The 23,562-nt window shown below is 42.5% G+C and overlaps 1 protein-coding gene across 2 annotated transcripts in view; it reads left to right on the forward strand.

Moving 5' to 3' along the window:
* SLC1A2 (solute carrier family 1 member 2) overlaps nucleotides 1–23,562 on the forward strand; it is a 27,749-nt gene that overhangs the window by 3,745 nt on the left and 442 nt on the right. Inside the window, exons 4-9 of one of the 2 annotated variants that reach the window (XM_010163506.2) lie at nucleotides 2,712–2,880; nucleotides 5,841–5,967; nucleotides 8,750–8,983; nucleotides 11,486–11,680; nucleotides 14,178–14,312; nucleotides 20,102–20,333. In XM_010163506.2, the coding sequence (XP_010161808.1) occupies nucleotides 2,712–2,880; nucleotides 5,841–5,967; nucleotides 8,750–8,983; nucleotides 11,486–11,680; nucleotides 14,178–14,312; nucleotides 20,102–20,333 (1,092 nt within the window). Of the gene's footprint in view, nucleotides 1–2,711; nucleotides 2,881–5,840; nucleotides 5,968–8,749; nucleotides 8,984–11,485; nucleotides 11,681–14,177; nucleotides 14,313–20,101; nucleotides 21,154–23,562 lie in introns of those variants that run through there. The other variant, XM_029083900.1, reaches the window with a different exon arrangement.

A 23,562-nucleotide genomic window follows, 5' to 3' on the forward strand; every position in this document is an offset into this window, starting at 1 on the left:
TTGTTGCCACACCTGTTCTGAAGTGTTCCTGTGTGAAATGGCATGGTAGCTATGGTAGCTGGCGCCGTGGTTATGGCCAAAGACTGAAGTGAAGAGGGGGGAGGAAGAAGAGGCCAGGGAGGGTGGAAGAATAGAGGGCAATCTAAGCTGCCAAAAGGCCTTGGAATCGCTTCACTTCTTCTGTGGACTTCCACATAAAAACACATAGTCCTTGGGGGTTTAAAGAGAGAACATTCTCAATGTTTCCAGATCATCATGGGAATGTCAGTCACGTGCTCACACTGTGGGTGGCTAAATATCACATGTAATATGAAATTAATTTTTGCAAAATTGAGTGAGGGGAGAGCAGGTTGCTTATGGGTTTTTAATTCCTATCCCTCATTTGAACGGTGGAAGAGAGGAGAATTAAATTTCCAGTCAGTTGAAAGTGGTCAGATACCTCGACAAAGAGACAAAAAGCATGAGAAAGAAGAATTAAACTATGTCAGATAGTTTTCTTGGAACATTAATACTCCTTTTTCAGTGTGTGTAATATCAATGTTGAGGTCACCTCACTAGTTATGGATCACCGGTTCCACTGATTGTTTTTTAAACTTAGTCAGAAAAACTGCTGAGCTTTTTGGCTTTTCAGTGTTTAATTTTATCAGGTCCCAAATTAGCTGGCAGTGAAAGCCCCTGCCACAAAGCCACCTTTCATCTGCAAAGTAAGTCAGGATCCCTTCCAGGTGGAACTTGTGCCTTCTATTAGCCTTTAACTCCTCAGGAAGGAGTCAGGCTTTACTTGTCTCTCTTTTTGGAAGGAAAATTAACAGCTTTTAATGGTGTCAACATATATTTTCTCTTCCTACATTTATGCAGACTCTCTCCATGAGCATTCAGTGTTTCCAGGTTGCCTTAGGAGGAAGCAATTTTTCTGCAGAAATCCTGCAAATAATAGTTCTGAAGGGTGCACAGCAATGGGAAAAAATAAAATCTCCCCCCACCGTGTAACTGTGGTCTGGGGGGAGTTTTACATGCCTTCCCTTGTGACCAGGCAGAAAGCAATGAGGGGACTCACTTCCATTCTGAGATTCACTGCAATTTTGAGACAGTTCGTTTGCAAAATGAACTCTGAACCACCATGGGATTTCAACGTCTCTTGAATTTTTGTACGGACCACAAGGGAGTCTTAACTTATAGTGAAGACTGCTGTTCCAGCACCGACTTAGGATCTTATGTGCTGTGAGAGAGAATGGGTCTGTCATCTGTAAATATGACTGTGACATTTAAATGGTTTTCTGGCCTCAGACATTGTTGTCAGAGTCTAAATTTGATGTTAGATTCAGCATTTTTAGTGTCTGTGGCCTTGTGCAAAGAAAGGCTGAGGACCTTTGACTTAAGTGATGAGTGGAATTTGGGAGTGCGTAGAGAGAGTCTAATTTCTGTGACTCTATTCTTACATTCTGGATGCCTCACATAAAAAGTATCGTGTTGACAACATCCCTCACATTAAATTTAACTGAAAAAAAATGTGAACGTGCAGAGATGTTGGGTTATTTCAGGACAACTGAAGAATTTCTCATTAAAAGCTATGTGGGTTTTCTACTCTCCCTCTCTGGATTTGGACAGCAGGTTTTGAAAGGAGCAATGTATGGTATTTAAAATCCATGGATTGAATCTGGAGCATCATCCATAGTATTACTGTGTCCATTCCAACAGGAAAGAGGTGCCAATATTCTTTGAAATGCTAATACACCATTTCTGATGCCTTGCTCAACCATGTTTCTAGGAACAAGGAAAGTCGGGAGCAGATGGGAAACCAGTCATAGCTTCCTAAGCATTTTGCCTGTCCCAGAGCCATGAAGAGGCAGGAAAGGCTCAAGGTGTGAAGTGGGAGGAAAACATCCCTTCTAAAAGCAGCCAGGCACAGATCTCTCTTTTCCCACTCCCTCCTCCCTGTTCTCCTTGCCCTAAACTCAAGCCCATTTCTCCCCCTACCATTCCTTCCCAGCTTTCCCCTGACTCTGCCTTTCATGTGCCAGGGGGGGTCCAGATCCATTCTGATGTCTTCTGGTGTTGAGGTGGTCAGGTTTGACTGGACAGGTGTCTGGCAGCTTTGGTAATTTTCTGTTCTCTGTCACTCACTGTATTTTAATCAGAGAGCTCAGGGGACCGTGCGTATTCCCTTTTGAGCTCTTGCAGTCACCAAGTGAAGCGTTGGAAATGTCCTAAGTTTTTGGTTCAAGTCAACCATGAAACTAACTAGGATAACTTGAGCTGGGCAGAGCATCCTGAATAACAACCCTTACTGCAGAGCTGCTGCTGTGACTGATCCTAGCAGTGCCTGCGTTGTGGTGCTAAATAAATGGTGTCAACGTGTAACATACAGTCTGTGAAGCACCATTTGTGAAGCAGCTGGACAAAGGGACTAGCTATCTGTAAAGTGTTCCATCACAGTGGTAAGGAACAAGTATTTGCCATACTTTTCACACTAGAGTCATGAGGAAGGCTCCCAGGACTTTGTGACACTTGGAACTATTGAAAAACAAACTTATTTTTGGAAGAGGGGGTGAGAGGTTGTGGAATGCATGTCTAATCCTTTAAAAATAAAGTTCCCTGGAATTTCAAGTGAGGATTGTTTTTATTATTATTATTATTATTACATCCTGATCTCCCATATGGATTACATTCAGTCTATTTCCATTCTCATTCTCCCTTTTTATTGTCTTCAGATCCAAACTGTCACCAAGAAAGTGCTGGTGCCACCACCCATTGAAGAACCACCTAATGTCACGGACTCTGCCTTTGCCATGATGAATGAGACAGCGAGCGAAGCACCACCAGAAGCCCAGATGGTCATTAAGAAGGGACTTGAATTTAAGGATGGCATGAATGTCCTGGGTAGGAAGACCTTTTTCCTGTCAAATACGTACATCATATGTATGACACCACTTTTGGTTGTGACTGGGCAGCCAGTGTTGTCTGATCTGCTCTTCAGTGCAAGTTTAGTCTCCCCAAATAATCATCCAATGTTACCACCTACTGGCTGCCCACTGGTCTCTGAGATGGAAATCTCATGGTCTTGCTACAAATATGACTGTATCACAGAAACAATCAAAGCGAATTACTCTGGCTTGGCAGCTTTGCAGGTATTAATTGGAGTGGAGCAGGGAAGTGTGTAGGAGGTACCCAAAATATCCTTTCATCCCAGAAGTGGCCTACCTAGATCAGCACTAACGCATACTGGCAAACAGTACGGGGGAGAGCTTCAGGAGGCAGTGCTTTGCCCACCCCCTGATGAATCTCAGCTCAGTTGGTTCCAGGAGGTATCTTGGGCACACTGAACTAGAATTTGGCTTGAGGCAGTGCCTGGAGTGAGAGGTGGCGTGTGAACCGCACCACCCAAGAAAAATCCCAGGGAGGCTTGACACATCTCTGAGTCACAGCTCCCTCCTTCTTTCATCTTGGCTGCTGACCTTTACCAGCTGCGAATTATGAGCAACTGCCGCTGCGCCATCCTGTCTGGACAAGCCAGCAAGTGGGGGTGGCACAGAGGCTCTGCCTATCTCCCACCCCTTCCTGAGGCACCTGATCGGACTGTGGTCTGGACGCGGGGGAGCAAAGAGCTGCCACACCACTTCTATTTTCTCCTCCATGCCTAGACTCACCGTTTTGTCAGCCCAGAGAGGAGTGCTTCTCCTTCACCCTCTTACTTTCTGGCATGAGTGAAGTTGGTCACAAATTAACCCTCAGTTTGTAGCCTCCTTGCCACGCCTGCTCTTGAGGATACAGATGCTGTGTGGCTGTCACCTGGGTTCATAGGTGTCCTCCTTGAAGTGGGACAGCATGTGGCAGTACCTAAACCACTGCTTTGTCTCACCACTGGACCATCACTTTTTAGGGTCACATGGCCCCTTACAGACTCCCTGCAGCTGATGAGCTGCTGCTCCTGCTGCTGTCACAGTGGCTGCTGTGTCTGCAGAGCTTCTCCAGGTGTTGGTGAGTTGGTTGGCAGCGGCTGCTTTGCTTAGAAGCAGGGAGATGATAACATCAGTGAGCTGATCAGAGGTGATGTGTTTCTCTACAAGAGCCAGGAGCTGCTGTCTTCTGCCTGCCTCCGCGGCTCCTCCTTCCATTCCACACCTGTGGGCAGAGGAGCAGCCTGCCAAAGCTGCACCTTGGCATTTTGCATCCTGCACGAGGCAGCAGCTCGTTGCTCACGCCGTTACCCTCACTTGCTTTTTTCTCTCCTGGAGCTCTGCTTATGCATTGAAATGAATCAGTATTTCCAATGCGAGAGATGCTTTTCATTGAGTGCTGGGCTTGTTCTGCACAGGCTCTGTCATGGATCAGAAGAGGCTGAGAAGGCTGAATACAGTTCCCACGGAAAGGAAATCCACAGTTTAGTTGGAGGATTTGCTGTAGTGTTCTGACCAGTGACTCTCAAATGTTGCTGAGTTTTTTGGTTTGGTGTGGTTTGGTTTTGAATGAAGAAGTGGAAATGTTGGGGCATTGCCATCCAGCTTGCCTGAACTGTAGAAGCCAGGCACATTCCTGCGAATACCAACCAACTTGACTCAGGGCTAATGTGGCAGCTCTTTTGGAATTCATTAACAAAACCACCTCCTCACATTTCTGATGAATCTGTCTGGATTCCAGGAAGTCACTTGGTCTTTGACTGAAAAGCTTTTCATCATTTCTCTGTGCTCCGCAGCATACCAACATACCCTTCACTTCCCTGTTCAAGTGACTCATCAAAGATAGCTTGGTGCTAAAGAGTTACTTTCTATCCAAGATATTGGATTTAAAAAAAATACATAAATAAAAAAGTCTGGTTGCTAAAGCCAGTGTGACAATACGGGACAGCCTGTCTTTTCCCAGAGTATGGGTAGCTGGAATTCCTTTTTCTTGAATGCTTTTGTGTCCTCTTGGGTTTTTCCTGAGGAATTTCCCAGCTGAGTTCACACATTTGTTAAATACTGAACTCATATCATGACTGAAAGTTTAGCTTAAAGGGTGGCTGAAGATTCAAACCATCTGTCAGCATCAGTTAATAATCCCACTCTGAACGCTGAAGACTGCTGGCTGGTGAAGATCAGCACTGGGGACACAGCTCCATGACAGATGCACTCCGTTGGTTTTTCACACTGACTGTGCAATACTCCAGACTTTCACACCTTAGCATTTAAATTTAGGAGCCAAATGTTGCTTGTATTAAATTCTACAATTATGTATCCACTGACAGGCAGTTTCAGTGAGGTTAATCTGTTTAATGGGAGTTCTGTGGTTTAGCTTAAAGTGCAAGACCCACCTTCTCCTCCCACCCCCACCTTCTTCATTTAACCAGAGTACTCCTGGCCTGTGAAAGTTACAGGGCTGCTTTTGCCTTTCCCTGTACTGCAGGAGTGACTAGTCTGTAGGTTGAATCTGTCAAGGGACTTTATAAAGCTTGAGAAAAACACTCTTGGTCTCTAGTGACTGTTTCAGCAACAAAAAAAGAGTAATGGTAGGGTGCTCTGTTGCCTCTCCCATTTGCCAGGGGCTGTGAGGTTTCTAACAGTTGCGTGGCACTGAGAAGATGGTGGTGTAGGTATTTTCTTGATACCTGGATCCATTCAGGAAAAAAGAAAAAAAACATAGTTGGGCAGTGAAACTGGAATTTAGTAAAATACTGAAGAATGAAAGACATTCTGAATATGATTCTGAAAGTTGAGAGTGAGTCCATATTAAAAAGTCCCGGGAGATGTGTAACACGCTATGGGTCTGAACACTGGATTAGCAGGTAGTATCAGGTGCAAAAACTTCCTAAAAACCATGGTTTTACTTGCTTTTTTTTTTGTCTTGCAATTTTTTCCCAATAGGTTTGATAGGATTCTTTATTGCTTTTGGCATTGCTATGGGGAAAATGGGAGAACAGGCCAAGATGATGGTGGATTTCTTCAACATCCTGAATGAGATTGTAATGAAGTTAGTAACTATGATCATGTGGTAAGTTTGAAGTTCTAACTTCTAGAACAAAAAAAGATTTTAAAATACCTCATAAAACCCTAGCATATAGTGACCACAGTTTGTTAGTATATAGTGACCACAGTTTGTTAGTAAGCAGCATAATTAAATATTTCATTTTTTAAAGGCTTCACAGGTACGTTAGAACCACAGCAGCTTTGTTTCTATTCTGTTAGAACCCAACTTGAAATATTTCTGAAGGTATTTTGTTCTTTGTTTACTGAAATCCAAGACATGCAGGTGCCAGCACAGGCCTTCAAATGCTACATTGGTTATGGAAGTTCATTACATAGAAGGACACTCAAGGAAGCAAGAACACCCCACATAGGAAGGAACATCCAGATCTTCCTGGGAGGTTAGCATAATCCTAGGGTAAGCTAGGAGGTATGATTACAAAGAAGCGTGGAGACACACTTTATTCACTGTCTTCTGTTGTAAAAATAATTTATCATGAAATAAAATTCCAGTGCCTTTCAGTGATGTGTCCCTCCACCCATAGTTTCTGCAGAATCTTTGTCTTACACCTTCACCCCACGGGGTCACTGGAAGGTATCTGTCCTGTTTTTGAAGTATATCGTTCATAATAATGGGGGCTGGCTTGCCTTCAAGGGAGTGACCTTACCCAATTAAGACTGAGCCCTTGTGACCTTTCTATCTATCCTTTTTTGGGGGGGTTTCTTCCGAGGGCTTCCCCAGAGCTGTTTGTGTCAGTGCCAAGCGTGGCTGTATCACACAAAACCAGTTTTTCAGGGCATAAAAATGCATTGCTGCGCTTGGCATCGTATTGCTGTGTCTCGTATCCCCCAGGTCTTTGAGAACAGAAATAGCCACTCCAACACAACACAGGAATCTTTGCTCCCTGTGATTCCCTGGTGTCCCTGGAAGTGATTTCCTGAGTTAGAAGACTGCAGTTTGCCACTTCTCTGAGGATCCAGGTGGACACAGCTTATGGAAAAGGGAGCAGGGTGGCTGAGGCGCCTGTCTTCAGCATCATCAGTGTTTCAAAGGAAGACTGTTATGCAAGATAGCGACAGTGATGTGGAAATGTGTAGAACAAAAGAAAGAACTTGCAGCAATGACTTTGCTTTCCTGTTATGCTTCTGCTTTTCTGTAGATGGTCTTGCTGCATAAAACACAGTTGTTTTTATTCACAAAGCCCTCTTGCTTTCAGTAGTGACTGTGACTTGCTGCTCTTGACTCTGTTATCGAGAGACGGTGACTCTACTCTCCTAACACTCCAAGAGCTGGAATTTACTCTCACTTCACTTAGCACCACTTGGTGTACCCAAGACCTAATACCTTGCCTACAGTATAAATTTTTTCTACTAGGCAGTGTTGCAATGGCAGGAAATCACTCAAGGTTCCAGAAATTCATTGTAAGTGTTTAGTTTTTACTGACGTGCATTTTCTTTCCTTTTTTGTGAGAAAAGAGAGTGATGTCAGGAATTGCACTTGTTCATCTCTGTCTAGAATTTTTAAAGAATTGTTGTGGCCAGAAATAGGGGGGTTTTATGTGCATTTATAAAGACAAATGCACTTCTTTATGCAGAGTTACATTTTGTTTGGTTTATGATTTCTCTGCACAGAGAGCTGTAACTCCTGTGGCAACTCCAGTCTCTCAGGAGCACGGCATTACTACATAAACATAAACCAAATCAGACATCTGGCTCTGACACCACGTAATTCTTTATAAGAAATATGCTTCATCAGGTTCATTGAAACATGACTTTTCCTGATAACTGGCATAACAGCTGGCCTGGCATTTCAAGGGACTGAAGGCTTTCCAGGTTTAGGGCACATGGCTTGAGAGACTGTTTCTTACAGGAAACACGAAGCACTTTTATTCCGAAAGCCAGTTTCCCTTGTGTTGTCTTTAATTAAGCATCCAAATCACTAATCACTTTTGAAAATATGTATTACTGTTTATTTTCAGAGATGCATTTTGTTTAATGTTTCTCCACGTTACACGCATTACTTTCTCCCAGCTTAAGTTTTATAAACACATTGAGAATGTGAATGTCACTTAAAATTATGTAATACACTAACCTTTACCAGTGCAGGTATAAATATTGTCTTCTATCCCTGCACTTCCAGGCATTTTTCACTATAGCTAATTATTATACTTTTAAAATAATATCCATTCAATTCAATTTTGTTACTTACCAAACTGTGCTACCATTATCGTATTTAAAAGTTCCGTTTATGCCATTGGAGTATCACATAAGTGAGGTGATAAAAACCCTACCCTAAGTAAGAAAAGCACGTAATTAACAAAGAATCTATAAACTAAAAAGCATTTGTTCAAGTTATTGAAAGAACATAACAGAAACATTTGCAGCCTCCAAGGTGAAAGCAAGTCATTTTAGCAGATAGTTTCACTAAAGCAAATGATGTATCTCCCCGAAAGCAGGTGAGCAATGGGTTGTAAAAGTTACGTATCGACAACAAAGACTACAGGACTCTTCATAATGATCCACAACCACATTGTACAGTGTTATTCCAGGATCAAAGACTATTCAGGAAATGCATATTCCATTTGATGGGATGGAATAAAATGAGGTAGATGGGGAATTTGCCGAAGATGGCCGTTATTTTTTAAAAAGATGTGAAAGCTATTCATTGAATTTCCATCAGTTCCTGATCTGCATCACAGTGCTGTGCCCGAGAGCCCCCTGCTCTGTCTCCAGCCTGTACTCTGTTGAGCACAGCTTTTATGACTGTGCTGCAAGGACTAGTTCTGTCTGTGCTTGTTCTCTTTCTCCAGGTATTCCCCCTTGGGCATTGCTTGCCTCATCTGTGGAAAAATCATTGCCATCAAGGACTTGGAAGTAGTTGCTAGACAACTTGGCATGTACATGGTCACCGTGATCGTGGGTCTTGTCATCCATGGGGGGATCTTCCTGCCTCTGCTCTACTTTGTAATAACAAGGAAAAGCCCATTTTCATTCCTTGCTGGGATTTTCCAGGCATGGATCACAGCTCTGGGCACAGCTTCCAGGTATGCTTGAGAAATAACAGCTTGCTTTATTTCTTAGCAGATTATCAGCTGCTGTTTAGAGATAATACATCTGCTGTTCTGACCTTCACTGCAAAATCATTTTATGCCATTGAATCAGGACTATTTTTAATCCAGCCATGTTGAAAGAAATAAAAATAACCACGCACCTTCAGGACTCCTTAGAGAGGTTCTACAGCCAACTGCAGAGTCCTATTTTTTGCCTTCTTTTCTGGCATTGGCAGTAGCACCACAGACAAGTGACCACATGACAACAATCACCATCATATGGTCTAAACCTGGTACCTCTGGAAGTTGCAGATGCTTCCTATTCAGCGACCCATTAAAGCTCTTTGGCCAGGCTGAGGAACCATGGAAGGCATCTACATACTGTGCTCTTCTAATAGACACACCTTGTCTCCATGGCCTGCCCACCTGTCCTTGCTCACGGTGGCAAAACTGAAGGAGGAATAGATTTGCACAGTTCCTGCCTGCTGAGCCCGCCGGGGTTCACAGCAATGATGGGAGGCCGTGGCTGGTGCACACCTTGTGCTGATGATCTGATTTGTAACAGCAAAGCAAAAGGTGGGACTTGTATTTCTGAAGAAAAAGAACCTTATCTGGCTGAGCTTCAGTGTGTGTCAGTGAACTACATTTTCTATTCTGTTTTTCTTTTAATAAGACATAGGAATGTCTTTGCTGTAGGAGGCAAAGTGATCCTGGAAATGACTTGAAAACTGACCAGTAGGTATTGATTGGTTAGTGACTCACTAGGTATTTTCTGCTATCTGCTGTAAATATAACTGCTAGAGTAACTTAGGAGATAATATACTACATCATTGTTTTTAGAAAGTATGAATTCTCTTTGATTTGGCCAAACCTGCAGAATATTAAGCATTTGGTTACCTTTGATTAAAACAACAGTAAAATAAATCATAATTACAAATATATTTGTAAAGATGCTAGAACACAAATGATTGGTACTGTGTATCTGACTTCTTGACATCTGTTAAAAAAATCACCTCTGTGGACAGAGGATGGTCCAGTCATTTGAGCAGAAAGTGGGGATCTAGAAGGTCCTGTCTTCTAACTCATGTTTCCATAGATGTAGGACAAGAGGAGTCATTTAGGAAGTGACTTGGACATCTGCCAATCCAGAAGGTTTGGAGTTTTTCATTAGATCCCATGCGAGATAGGTCAGCCTCATGTGCTTGTTCCAGATAACCTAGGACATTTATTACGACACTACATTTCTATAGTTATCATAGAGTTATAGGTATCATCTCAGTCATTCCTTAATCTCCCTTTTCCATGGTTTAAGTGTCTATAAAATGGAAAGATTACATTTTTTGTACCCAATAGCATCTCTGTGGTAGTGGATGAATGAATGAGTTTCAAAGATCCTGAAGTTGCAAGGCGCTAGCAACTAGATGCTGCAAGTATTTATTGGAGAAGATTTGGTGAGTCTAGTCCTTTACTCTTCTCTGAGCAAACTAGTATTTTTGTAGGGGCAGTGACACCAGAATTAGTGGGATACAGTAGTGAAGACCTTTGAGAAATTCTGCCAACTCACCTGAAGAAAAGCAAATAAACCACAACAGATGTGCTCCAGCTGCTGCTGTATGAAACGCCAGTTAAAAAGACTTTCCTCAGGTCAGCTTTCTTTTCAGAACAGCTTCTCAGGTAACAACCAGCGTCATTTAGTGGTGAACTGGACCTCAGAGATAACACAGAAAAGTAAGGAGCGAAAACATGCTCCTGTGTTGGGCTTCGTGCTTCTTGCAGCAAGTCCTTTGTCTGAGGCAGGCAGACCGGCTAGGGGGGGGAAGAAGGAGAAGGTATTTGCATCTGCAGGAAAAAAGAGTGTGTTCTGTTTTCAGCAGTGGTTTTTCATGAAGGTGTTTTATTTTAAACAAGTGAATACAATAGCCTGAACTATTCCCACAGAGGCAAGGCCCCGTGGATCTGTGCAAGGAGCTGTTCCCCAACTCCAGCCATCTTTTGCATCTCTTGCTGTCCTCCAGCTGTGTTTCATATCCTTTCCTGTCCTCCAGTGCCTGGGAACTCCATGAGTCGTATCTTTTACCTGGCTTTTTCATCCCTTAATGCAACACTGATTTCTCCATTCAGAGCAAATTCACAGTCAAAGAAAGTTAGGATTTGTCCCTACGCTCAGGGACCATTGTTCTGTCTATCAGAAAACATCTGGAACTTGTCTTTTTGAACAAAATGCGAGAAATAATTGATAAATGAATCTGGAAAATTAATCTACACTCTCTCAAGCTCTCATCCTTACTTCAAGTCATGTTCGTGTCTTGGCCTCAGTCCCACCTCCAGCTAAATGTAGGCTTAATTTAAAAATTGGCTAAAAAAGATTTGAATCACAGCAGAAATTGGAAGGAGAAAATGTAAACAATGACAGCAGAATTTCTGACTTTGCTCCCTTATGTGTATATATTATACTGTAATTGTGTCATCTCTACTTCTTTGCTTTCTCTCCTGCAGTGCTGGAACATTACCTGTCACATTCCGGTGTCTTGAAGAAAATCTGGGCATTGATAAGCGTGTAACAAGGTTTGTTCTTCCCGTTGGAGCAACAATTAACATGGATGGAACTGCCCTTTATGAAGCTGTGGCTGCCATCTTCATAGCACAGATGAATGGAATTGATCTGGATGGAGGCCAGATAGTTACTGTGAGGTCAGTTCAAAATACCTGTAGGCTTTGTTTCTATGGGCTGTAAAATGTGATGCTGTGAGAATCTGGGCTGTGGGATTCACTGTGAAATCCATGGATTTTGAATAATGATATGCAAAGGAATGTCCTATACTTATGTTCTGGTTCCCTGGTGATAGATTTCCTGTCATTTGCAGCCTCAGGACTCGCTGGTGGTGTTTTACACTGTGCTGCAGCTGACAATACAATGTAAAATACAGTGCAGTGCCTCTTTTAGTATAGAGGGACGCTACAAGCCATATGTGGGGTATTAACTTTCTAGAATATATCTGTTTCTATACACTGGAAGAAAAAAGTCTACCTAAAAAAATATATCCATGTATTTATGTTTGCCTGTACTTCTTCTGTGACTTTAGTGAACAAAATGGACTGAGAATAGCCTAGCCTGAGGGTGAGATTGCCTGTAACACCATCTGGATACTCCCAGGCTCTTTATCTCTAACCCAGGAAATCTTAGCTCTAGTCTTTTCATATCAAGTTGTCATACCTAGGACTAAAGTGAATACCTGGAAGGACAAAGGGAAGTTACCCATTGAAGATTGTTTACTGTAATGGAGTTTTAAGACCTGTTAGGTAGAGTGACTAATAAAAAGCAATGGCAAAGTTATGACTGCTGCAGCTAAAGTGAATTTGCAATGGAAAACTTGATGAAGACACCAGGCCTAACATTTTGAATAGTTAAAATGAAAACCACAAGTGAAGGCTGCCAAGTTTTCCTTCTTCCTGTAGTTTTCACCCACCTACCTTTCTTTTATGAAACCCTTTTAACACTAAAGAAACTCCTGCAAAGGGATGTCTAATTCTATGTTTCTTGCCCAGATATACTGGTTCCACATTTTCCATTTCTTTACCTCCTGCCCCAGCTCCTGAAATACTAAAGACAAAGTTTCTGAAAGGTTCAGGGCTGCTTCTAATGAAGGCAGATGCTAGACCTGCGTGATGCATATTTGTTGCTAAGACTGAAAACATCCATTTCAGACATGCTGCATATTAAACCACATTGAGAGCAGGGAGACTGAAGTCAGGAATCGGCTGTTGTCCAAGAGATTTGGTAGGCTTGAACCCGAGTTACTCCTCCTACCCCGAAAGCGCTGCTGTGCAGGGGTTGGCAGGAGCATTTCCTCATGGAGCCTGTAAGCAATCCCTCACCAGTCCAGGCTGGAGGCCCCTGAGGAGCTGGCACTGTGTGCAGAGCCCAACGGCAGAGCAGAGCCTCCTGCCCACGTACCTGCTGGACCCAGCCGGCTGCTTACTCGGCCAGGTTGCCCTCTAACCCAGACACCCAACAAACACACTGCAACCTGGATTGTCTGGGTCAGACCCCGCCATCTGCCAGCTCTGAGTCAGGCTGACATCCTCCCAGGTTAGTTCTGTGGCTAACAGACAAGGATTTCCCCACAGAGACCTTTTTCCTCTACTTCTGTGTTGGAAGCACTTTCAGATTTGTTGCATACACCCACAGAAGTACAACCATGTTGCTCATCTCTGTGTTTAAAAAGCCGGAGTTACCTTTTTCCAACTTTTTCCTTGTTTCTTTTTCCTTATTCCTTTTTCCTTTCCCTCCCTTTCCTTCTCCTCTCTTCCCTGGTTTTCTCTCCTTGGCTTGTTCTCTGACAAATTTACTTTCTGTTCTTCACAGGACTGTCCAATGGTGTTGATATTTGTTATGGTCTGTGTTGTATTTTACAAACATTTGGAGCACAGACATTCAATCAGTGATCAAAAAATAAGAGAGACGAAAACAAAGACAGGTTTGGATCTATGCAGCAATCAGATGAATTTTGCTTTTTCATCTCAGGTGATTTATATTGAGGCTTGGTACGCCACTGGCTTGTGCTGTGGGAGTTTGGGATACCAAGACTTTTACTGTGAAAACAAAGACAGGTTTGGATCTATGAAGCAATCAATCAGATGACTTTTGCTTTTTCATCTCAGGTGATTTATATAGAGGCTTGGTACGCCACTGGCTTGTACTGTGGGAGTTTGGGATACCAAGACTTTTACTCTCCTGTACTTTATAATAACCACTTTCTCTCAGCCGTTACCTCACCATTCAGTCTTCAAGTACCATAAATAAACAGAAATGAACCACACTGAAAATTCAACCTGAAGGCACCAAACTTCAGCAAGTCTGGATGATCAAAACTCAGGATTCAACACCCTGGATGTCTTGGTAGAGCTCAGAAAACCACACCAGGTCAAAGACTCGCATGGCATAACCAACTTACAGAACTTAAAACTCTCAGACAACTCTCTTAAAACTCTCAGAACAAACCCCATAGGTCTGGCCTAATAAATATTTTTTGAGAAACACAAGTGTGAAAACTATGGCCTGAGCTTACCATGATTTATCATGTAGTCATTAGTTTTCTGGGAGGGACTCATTAAAACTAATGACCACATGAGTATGAAAGTGTAGACTGCTCTTCCTGCTACCCACATTCAATTTTTGTTTTTGCAGTTTGACCGCCACCCTTGCAAGTGTTGGAGCTGCCAGTATTCCCAGTGCAGGACTTGTCACCATGCTTCTGATCCTGACTGCCGTGGGTCTGCCTACCCAGGACATCAGTCTGCTTGTTGCTGTTGACTGGCTCTTGTAAGTTGTGCTGACTCCACTGCTCAGTGCAGGAAACGTGGTGAAGTAATGCTTGTCCCTAGTGCTGTTCAGCTGTTGATCTTACAGACCTGTACGGCTCTTCTCTACAGATGAAGCCAAGGAGGAAATAGGCTATTTGATGAATTAGGAGACACTGAAAACAGCTTCTCAGCTGGTACAAATTGTTATAGAGCTACTGAAGTAATTTTCTGTGAGAAGGATCTTCCTGAAAGGCTCTTGGGCTCACACTCATGTATTTTCTTCTTCCTGCTGGTGCCTCTCCATCACAGACATCGTAACTCAAGAGCAGTTTTCCAATCTTTGCTTTCATATTTCCGTTTCTTATAGTTCTGGTCCAAAATTAAGGACAGTGCTGAAAATGCAGGTTCCATTGGGATGTTGTCAGCAAGTTACAGGGTGATTTGGGCATTTGTAGTATCAAATGTTTTACACTTGTAGTGGGGAAAGTCTATTTCTTTTTGTACATAAGAAAGTCAAATACTTTTAAGAAAGAAACTGTCCTAGAGCAGGATATAAACCAAGGGCAAACAAGGAAGCAAAATGAGAGAGAAGGTCATTCCCTAGTTTGATTTTACTGACAGATCCCTCAGACTGGACAGACAGACTTTCCTTTTCAAATGCCATCAAAGTCCTTTGGTGCCACTGCAGCTCCTCCAGCAAGAAACAGCTAACCCACTGATAGTTTTCCAAGGCTTTTGTTCTTTAACGTTTGAATACAGAAGCTGCAAATATAGACAGAGAATATGCCAAGCCACATCCTTTTGCTTGTCATTTGGCGACGTGGGTATCCTTCTGTCACCTGCGCGGAGCTGGCAGGGACTCGGTGGTCCTCTAAGTTGTACTGGCTGCTAGAGGCTTTTATACTGTCCTGTACTGCTGCAGCACTGTCTGTTCTGGTCAACAGCCACCTCTTCCCTAATATTCCTTCGTGTAGCAAAGGTGTATGTTCCTGTTGTGCCAGCTGCAGTGCCCAGAAGGGAAGATGTAAGTTCCACTCTGTAGTATTTGTGTATTTCTTCCTGCACTAGCAGCCCCAGCTGCCCGCTTGTGGGAGGTCTCAGTCCCAGATACGCTACTAAAATTATGCAAGAAGGAACAGCAGAGTTGAGAATGTGAAGATAAAATAGAAAATCATTATCTTTTGGCTTATCGAGGAGAATTCAAGAACTTAGTCAATTCTCTGACATGTATCTTGAACCTACTGCTATACTTTCATCTATTATTACCTATCTTGTCACTAAGAGTTGTGAAGAATAGCACACAGCTCCGATTTCTGCTTCAGGGAAAAAGGAAAGAGGAATTTACAGCTTGGGAAGGCAGAGGGAAAAGATGACTTACATATTTTATATATAACTGAATATCATGACATCAGGACTCAGAATGGTGAAATGAGGCAGGGGTCAGCAGTCAGAGTACAGCTGGTGTGGGGAAAAATGTGCTATACTGTGAGTTCATTGTATTTATGAGGTCATGATTGAAAACAGGAATCTGCAGCTAAGAGGAGGAGAGGAAAAGGGCGGTGCATATGCATTTTAAAGACATGTTTTTGCTGGCTCTCAAAGGCCAGTCGGTAGGTTTCTGCAGGTGGTAGGACGATGTGCAAAAGGAGCCTGTGGTTTGTTTGTTTTTTTAGGGAAATGTCATTTAAAAATATCCCTGTGGACTGAGAAGTTCTGCCCACACTAGCAAACCTCAGAGCTGTAAGTGTGGCAGCAGGTCTGATGGACCGGGAGGTGTTGTGTTTCAGGCTCAGCTGCAGCAGCGTTGTTACTGCTGGCTCATCCAGCCCTGCTCAGGAAATCAAAGCATCTGTATTGTGGAGCTGTAGCGGTTTTGAATGTGAGTACAGGAAGGCTAGAGCTTCTGAAAGAAATATTTCAAGGTGTCTTTCCAAAATAAATGCCAGGCAAAAGAACCTTTCAGCACAAATGATTGAGTTTGGATCCTTCTGGCCTAACAACCAGCAGTGCAACTGCAGCATGATTCAGAAACGAAAGGTAGGGGGAAAAGAAGGGAAAAAAGAGACAAAAAAGGAGATGAAAAGCTCTGTGTTGTGCCACTAGTGCTGCAAAGTTAAGACAAAGTTTGTTGGTGGAAGTGTTGTGCTAATTAATATATGTCAACAGCTATATGTCAACCAGTGGTTGTGTTGTGGTAGCCACAATGTTCTCATGAGAGATGGAAAATGGTGCTGCTGACACTGCTGATGTTAAGACAAGGCACACAAGCCAACTTCTGAGCAAGCTTTTGGGCCCACAAACCAGACTCAAGGAATATCTGAAATGAAAGGTCTAAGATGATATTTTCTTTACTTTCAAATGTCTTCTTGTTTCTTCAGATCCTCAAATAATGTAACAGCAGTATTTCTAACAGAATGTAAAAGAGAACGTTAATAAAATATTTAAGACCCAATTCCAACCACTTTTCTGGAACCATTGTGTAATTGCAACCAGACATGTAGAAGTATTTGGAATAGCTCTTTTATTTTAATTCCAGATAATGAAAGCGTTTAAAAAACATCCTACTCCATGATTTTTCCAATATTTCTGGTGAGAGAAAATATCAGAACGTCAGTTGATTTTACAATACTACCATCATCTGCAACTGTGATTTGGTCATGGTGTAACTCAAAACTGACTTTTGATTGTCCTTAAACTTGGCACTCTCTCCTTCAAATTGGAGCCAAAAGGTTTCTGTATCGATTTCTTCTCAAGCTTCTCCAGTATCCAGACTTTAGGTTGCTCAACCTTTTCGCCTCCCACACATACAGACACAGTGTGAGCTTTCACCAGGCAGGTTTCCCAAGATTTCACAACTCTCAGAGTTTCTCAGTTTAAAACTAAGCACAACACAGCAGTGACATTTAATAGGACAGTAACTATATGCCAACAGCTGGAATAAAACCAGCTGCTTTTGCTCTAGCCAGAAGCTGGCTGCTTGCCAGATGTGAGACTGACAAGCTTAGCAAATATCATAGCACAACCTCAAATACAGTGGTGTTTTGCAGCGAAGAGAGGAATTAGAGAGAGTGGGCCTGGATGGCTGAGCTGGTATTTAAACCTTCATTCAGTAACTCAGAAAAGATTGCTTGAGTTCTGCCTCTGTTCCTTGGCTTAGGTCTAAACTTAGACAATTCAGACCCAGTTGATGTCTGGATGTTATGAATAGGGCCTTACATAAATCGAATTAAACTACAGAAAACAGGAGCTCTCTCCTATAATGACAGAGGTGAGGCAAGTTAAATGTGTCACCTGGTCTCTGACTGAGCAGGTGTGCTAAGATTTTAATCTCTTTTCTAAAATCTGGTAAGGTTGATATACCGGGTTTTCGAGCTTTCAGGGAACAGGAGTAACCTTTTTGCATAGGGCCGTGCTGTAGCTGGGCTGTACCGTTAATAACGAGGGGCCTTGATTCAACTCGCATTTCTACTCCTTTCACCTACCTTGTTAAGCTTCCAGTTCTTCTGATTCATGCCAGTTGGAGGAAATTAAGCATTAACCATTATCAGGATTTAAAGAATTACTTCCCAATTCCTACGAAGCCCATTCTTACCAGATCTTGAGTTGGCTTTTGAGGGAGAGCCTTGACTTTCAGTCCCATTATTCCTCTCAGAAGCTCTAATGCACTGTGCAGAGGTAACTGTGTTGGGGCAAATAATTTACTAGGCTGCAACTTTCCTATGTTGATTTTATTTATATCATTCCAGCATAACTGGAATTAATTGGTTGGTTGTTTTTAGCAAAAGAGCAAGTACAGTCTTCTTTGTTCTTCTTAGGGTGTTCTTTGGCCCAAAAGACCCTTTCAGAATTTGAGTTGTGCCTCATTTATACTTATGTATTCTTTCCACCTTGTTTTTTTGGCATCCTATATTATGCCTCTGTCGTCTGCCATCAGCAAATCCTTTCAAAATTTAATACCACTTGTACAGAAAAGTTAAGCAGGTGTTCTTTTTGTGGAGCTACATTTCTGGGTTCAGTATATTTGATGGTCTTAATTAAAAATTTAACTTGGAAAGTCATGTTTTCCTATTCTGCCACGCTGACCAGGTTTAAAGCACTCTTCACAAACTTGAGGTGAGAACTATATAAAGCATTTCGTTTGTGTGAAGCAAAACTGGAAGAATGTTTTCCTGCTATGGGTTGTTGGTTTATTTGTTTTTCAGGGGGAATATTGGAGGGGGTTTTACCTTCTGGGTATTCTTTTGATGATTAAAAAAAATAAAAATGAACTGCTTCAACTAAGATATTACACCACAACCTCCAAATATATAAGCATGATAATGTAGAGAGGGACAGGAGAAACTTCAAAGGGAATACAGTTCCACAGCTGGGAAAGGTGGATTTACAGATATTTCGAGCAAAGATGTTAGAAAGGGCTCAGAAGTTTGTATGGCCATGAATAGGCATGTGTAGTGAATGTTTATCACTTTGGTGTTTATATTTATATATTTAGGGGTTTTTTTTCTCAGTGTTCTACAGGAAAAGGAGATGTCACACAAATCCAGTACCAGAAATACTAGAAAGGGTGTTTTAAAATTAATCACTGTCACGGGAAATGAGATATTACGTGCTGGCTTTTCTGTCACTTGGCACATGTCCACACTGTTCAGCCTGCCCATGTTGTGTAAATGAGTCTTCGTGGATATACCTCTGAGAATTCATCAGTGTAATTGCTTCACCAACCTATTTGAGAAAGCCAGACTCAGTTTCTGCAGCAGCTTTAAATTGCCACCCTCGGTCAGAAGGTTTACAGGATTCTTATGTTTAGTTCAGATATGAAGAGGCAAATGAGGTTTTAGATGATTTCAAGATGTGTAATACAGCCTACTTGCAGTAGGAAAGAGAGCCCAAGCTCCTGCCGTGCTCTGTGAGACCATCTCCCATTTTTGCAGAATTTTGGGCAGGTTTGGGGCAGAATTCTGAAATCAGGGAAAATCCACAGCCTGTTGGCTGCTGACAGATAGAGCCGCGATCTAAAAACAGGAGACAGGAGAAAGGTGGCGTGTCTGTCCCACGGCATGCTCTCCTGGAGTGCCAACAAACACAGTTCTTTGTCACGAAGCCACCGTGTGAGCCTCTGTTGGCACCCTCCTACAACAGGGCTACTCGTCACTGTCACGGTAGCCTCTGACCGGTATTTGGTTGCCTCATATGCTGAGCTCTGGTGTACAGTGGTGAGTGGGCATGCTGCTGTGCTAACAGATCCCTGTCTGGTGCCAGGAGAGGAGCTTCCATGGCCTGAGCCTTGTGGAGATATCTCAGGCATGTTTTTTTTCCTATAGTTTGCTCACTGAGAGTTAAGGGAGAGGCCATTTGTTAATCCATCCCAGAAATGAGAACCCTTCATCAGATCCAACATCCTTCTCTCTGGCTGCACTAAGTTCAGTGCTCTGATACAATCAGATTAAACAGAGGGCAACGATGTGAGCCCGGCACCCTGACATGGAAACTCCAGCTCCAGAAGCAGGCACTGGGGAGATCTCAGCTGGGCACAGCTCTGCAGTTTGGCTGGGTCTCTAGCGCAGGTTCTTTGCCAAAATCCATGAGTGTGAGCAGCTGGGACATGGGAGTTTGCACATCCTCCCTGCCTGAACGCATCCCCTGGGAAGGCAAGCTTTTTCAGTTGCACTGGGGAGCTGTCATCTTTCTGTTCTGAGGATGCCTCAGACGTTCTGAAGTGAGTGCTGTAGCTGTGACGTTAACAGGGCTGCGTGTCCTGCTCTTTGCCCTCTCATGCCATTCAGCCTCTGCCTTTTGCTTCTTTTGTAGGGACCGGATGAGAACGTCAGTCAATGTAGTGGGGGATTCTTTTGGTGCTGGCATTGTCTACCACCTTTCCAAGGCAGAACTTGACACCATTGATTCCCATCATAAAGGACACGAAGACATTGAAATGACCAAGACTCAGTCAATCTATGATGACATGAAAAATCATAGGGAAAACAACTCAAACCAATGTGTTTTTGCAGCTCACAACTCAGTCATAGTAGATGAGTGCAAGGTACCTTTCACATTTTTGGATATTGAGACATGTATATAGCACTGCATGCTTTATTTGATCTTATTTTTTTAACCTGCACGTATTTTTCAAATCGTTCTGCAAATAACAATGTGACAACAAGGTCCATGAACCCCAGACATTTTGAATGAGTTTGAGCAGTTCAAAAGATGGTTTTTTTTTTGCACTCTTCTTAAAAGTTGTCATTTGAGGGGAAAAAATCATGTACATTGTTTACATATCAAAAGGCAAGATGCAGCCTATTATGGAATATGCCAAGACGCAGAGAATATGGCATCACCTTCCATGGACATTGCTTAATTTTCTATGGCAACGGAGAACTTAATTGCCAGCCCAAATGAAGGATAGCTGCAATTCAGGTGTTGTCATTTGCTGCCTGCCTTCCATGATATGCTGTTCAGAGATGGACACATTGAATGCACTTTAGCATCAGAATGCTCCTGCTCTCCTATGGCATGCTTACGCTTTGCTTCCGTCATCGTTCCCGAGTCATTAAGACACAAACATCGTTTTCTCTCTTTAATCCTTGCTGTAACTAACCTGGATTATTAATAGTAATAATAACTTCTTGATCAGAGCAAAGTGAGCTTGAGAAACCCCACCAGTTGAATGAGGAAACAGTTGGGGAGGTTGGTGGTTGAAAGTTTATTGAGCACCCGCCACTTGGGCAGGGCAGTGTAAAATCAAGACGTTTTGAAAAGGAGGAGAAAGAGAGTGAAACAAGCTGCAACTTTTTGTTTCATAGTCTTCTTTTTTTTTTTCTCATATAGTAATACTCTGATCTGATCTGTACACTGTCTTTGACACAGTGAATTTCCCAGTGAACCACCTTAGCCCTTTATCCAAACAGATTATCTGGAATCTTCCCGTTGCCACACCTGAGCCAGTATCTCACTGTGAATGCCACACCAAGGCCGTTAGCAGGTCACCATATCTATTGGAAATATAAGTCCTGTTCTGTCGCTTTCACCTGCCTTCAGCCTGGCTGGAATCGCTTTAGAATGTATCTTTTTCTAATGCTTACTTCTAGGTAATGTCAGGCCAAACCTGAATTTCCAGGGGTAAAAGTAATACTGAATTCAGGAAAGAAACAACTTTCATCTTATCCCGTTTTTCCCTGAATCTTCCAGGTTGTTAATAAAATTATTTTTTTTAAATGGAAACAAACATTGTGTTCCAATATGGCTGTCCCCTTCCTTTTCTGACACACTCTTTTTCCATGAGAAAAATTAAAGAAAAAAAAATTAAATGGAAAGAGAATACATGATTACAAAAAGTTAAAACTTGTCATTGATTTATGTTTCTGAAAGAAAGGAAAGGGCATAGAAGAGATTAAAAATTGAAGGAAAAAAGAAACTCCCTGAAGAGAAAGATCTCACTTGGTACCAGATTTTTTTAAATTTTTTTTTCATTAAAAATAAGCACATGTGCACACAGACACACACACACACACAGACACACACACACACACACACACACACACACACACACACACACACACACACACACACACACACACACACACACACACACACACACACACACACACACACACACACACACACTGTTTGGTTAACTTCTTTTGGAACTTTTGGAAACCTGTTTTTCAGTGAAATAGACTGTGCTCATTTTGGTGAGTTTAAGAGGAATCCAGCTCCTGTGTCCCAGTCTGAATTAGGTTCATGGGACTGACTGCTGATAATCGTATCTCCTTCCAGTCTCTCAGATTTGCAGAGATCCCAGTTAAGCTAGGAAGTAGTAGCCCGTGGATGCAATACTTACTGTTGCACTTTCTTTTCTCCTTCGGTTTCTCTTCTCTTTTCCCTCAGCTGAGGCGTTAGCCTGCCTCCAGGACATGGATTAATGGTGCAGTGTGTCGTGCTAAGCACACCCTCTAATTACAGTGTAGGCCTGGTGATGTGTGTGCGAGCAGTGTTTGTCCTTTCTCAGTGTTTTAGGTTTGCTCTGCTTGAAATGTCATTTTGCACTTTGAAAAGAGACAGAGCTTACCGGATTGAGCACAAGACTGACTTGGAGCAGGTCACTTGTCTTGTCCGTCTGTCTGTCTGCAAGCTGCCAAAGGATGTGACGTTACAGTCTGCTTTATAAGCTGTAAATACACGCTGGTGTTGGCGAAGCAGCTGGTCATGCTGAAGTGGCCTGCAGCTCCCAGGCGTTAGAGTAGCGAAAGCAGGAGAGGGGAGGATGTGGGTGTTCTGGGCACCCGGCTGTTAAACACCACGGGTGTCTCTGCTCCTCTCAAACGCACTGGTGGGTTGAACAGCTCACTGCCACTCTGGTCAGAATTTGGAAAAGCTGATCTACTAGCATGTCCTTCCTGTTTCCTTTCTGTAATATATGTCTTGTGTAACACTAGTCGTTTATAATTTTGCATGGTCAATGGATATTTTTATTAAGTAGTTCACCTTTATACGGGGGTAGAGCGGTTGTTATTGCACGATATTTTTGTATTTTTTTTATTACCGTATTTCACATGAATCTATGTGATTTTCATTTCTGAATAAGCTGTTCATTCCTGTATTTGCATGTTTCCCCCTTTCAATTATCTAAGAAAGAGCTTGACTTTGTTTCAAAAATCAGTGCATTTTGTCATGTTTCCATGTCCCAATGCTTCCATGCATCCAGTTTGTCCAGCATGGGGAGTTTCAGCTCTGTCTTTAAGTTTTCATTTGAAGCTGAGGATGTTAACTGACAAGGTAAGTTAGGAGAGAGTGAGATATCCATTTAGAATTAAATGAAAGGTTCTGTCACAGTTATAAAGATCTAGAACACTTTTGTAAAGTCAAGTTGACATTTTAATTGTTTTTAAGTCATTTGGCTGGAGCATGGGGTTATTTATAGTGCTTTCTGGGGTGTGAGGTACTGGCCAGTGCTTCCTGTGAGCTGGTAGATCACTACAGCTTTTGTACCATACTTAAAACCTGGAAATGTTGGCACGTACCTTGACAGGCAAGAGCGACGTTGTGCTGTACTTTGTGTGAGACAAACATAGCATTACTGTCAATTTTTGGTCTGACTGGAGACAAAATCTGTCACCACAGCGTTAGAAATAGCGGTCTGAGGAACAGTCCTTTCACAGCGTATCTTTTCCTCCGTTTCTCTAAAGGTGATGTGATTGTAGGTGAGTTTGCATAGCTACGCATCTGTGATTATTCTGGCCTTGTATATTTTTCATGTCCTTGCACCAGCT

This window comes from Antrostomus carolinensis, unplaced genomic scaffold (genome assembly GCF_000700745.2).
Source record: "Antrostomus carolinensis isolate BGI_N321 unplaced genomic scaffold, ASM70074v2 scaffold6862, whole genome shotgun sequence".
NCBI classification, from domain to species: domain Eukaryota; kingdom Metazoa; phylum Chordata; class Aves; order Caprimulgiformes; family Caprimulgidae; genus Antrostomus; species Antrostomus carolinensis.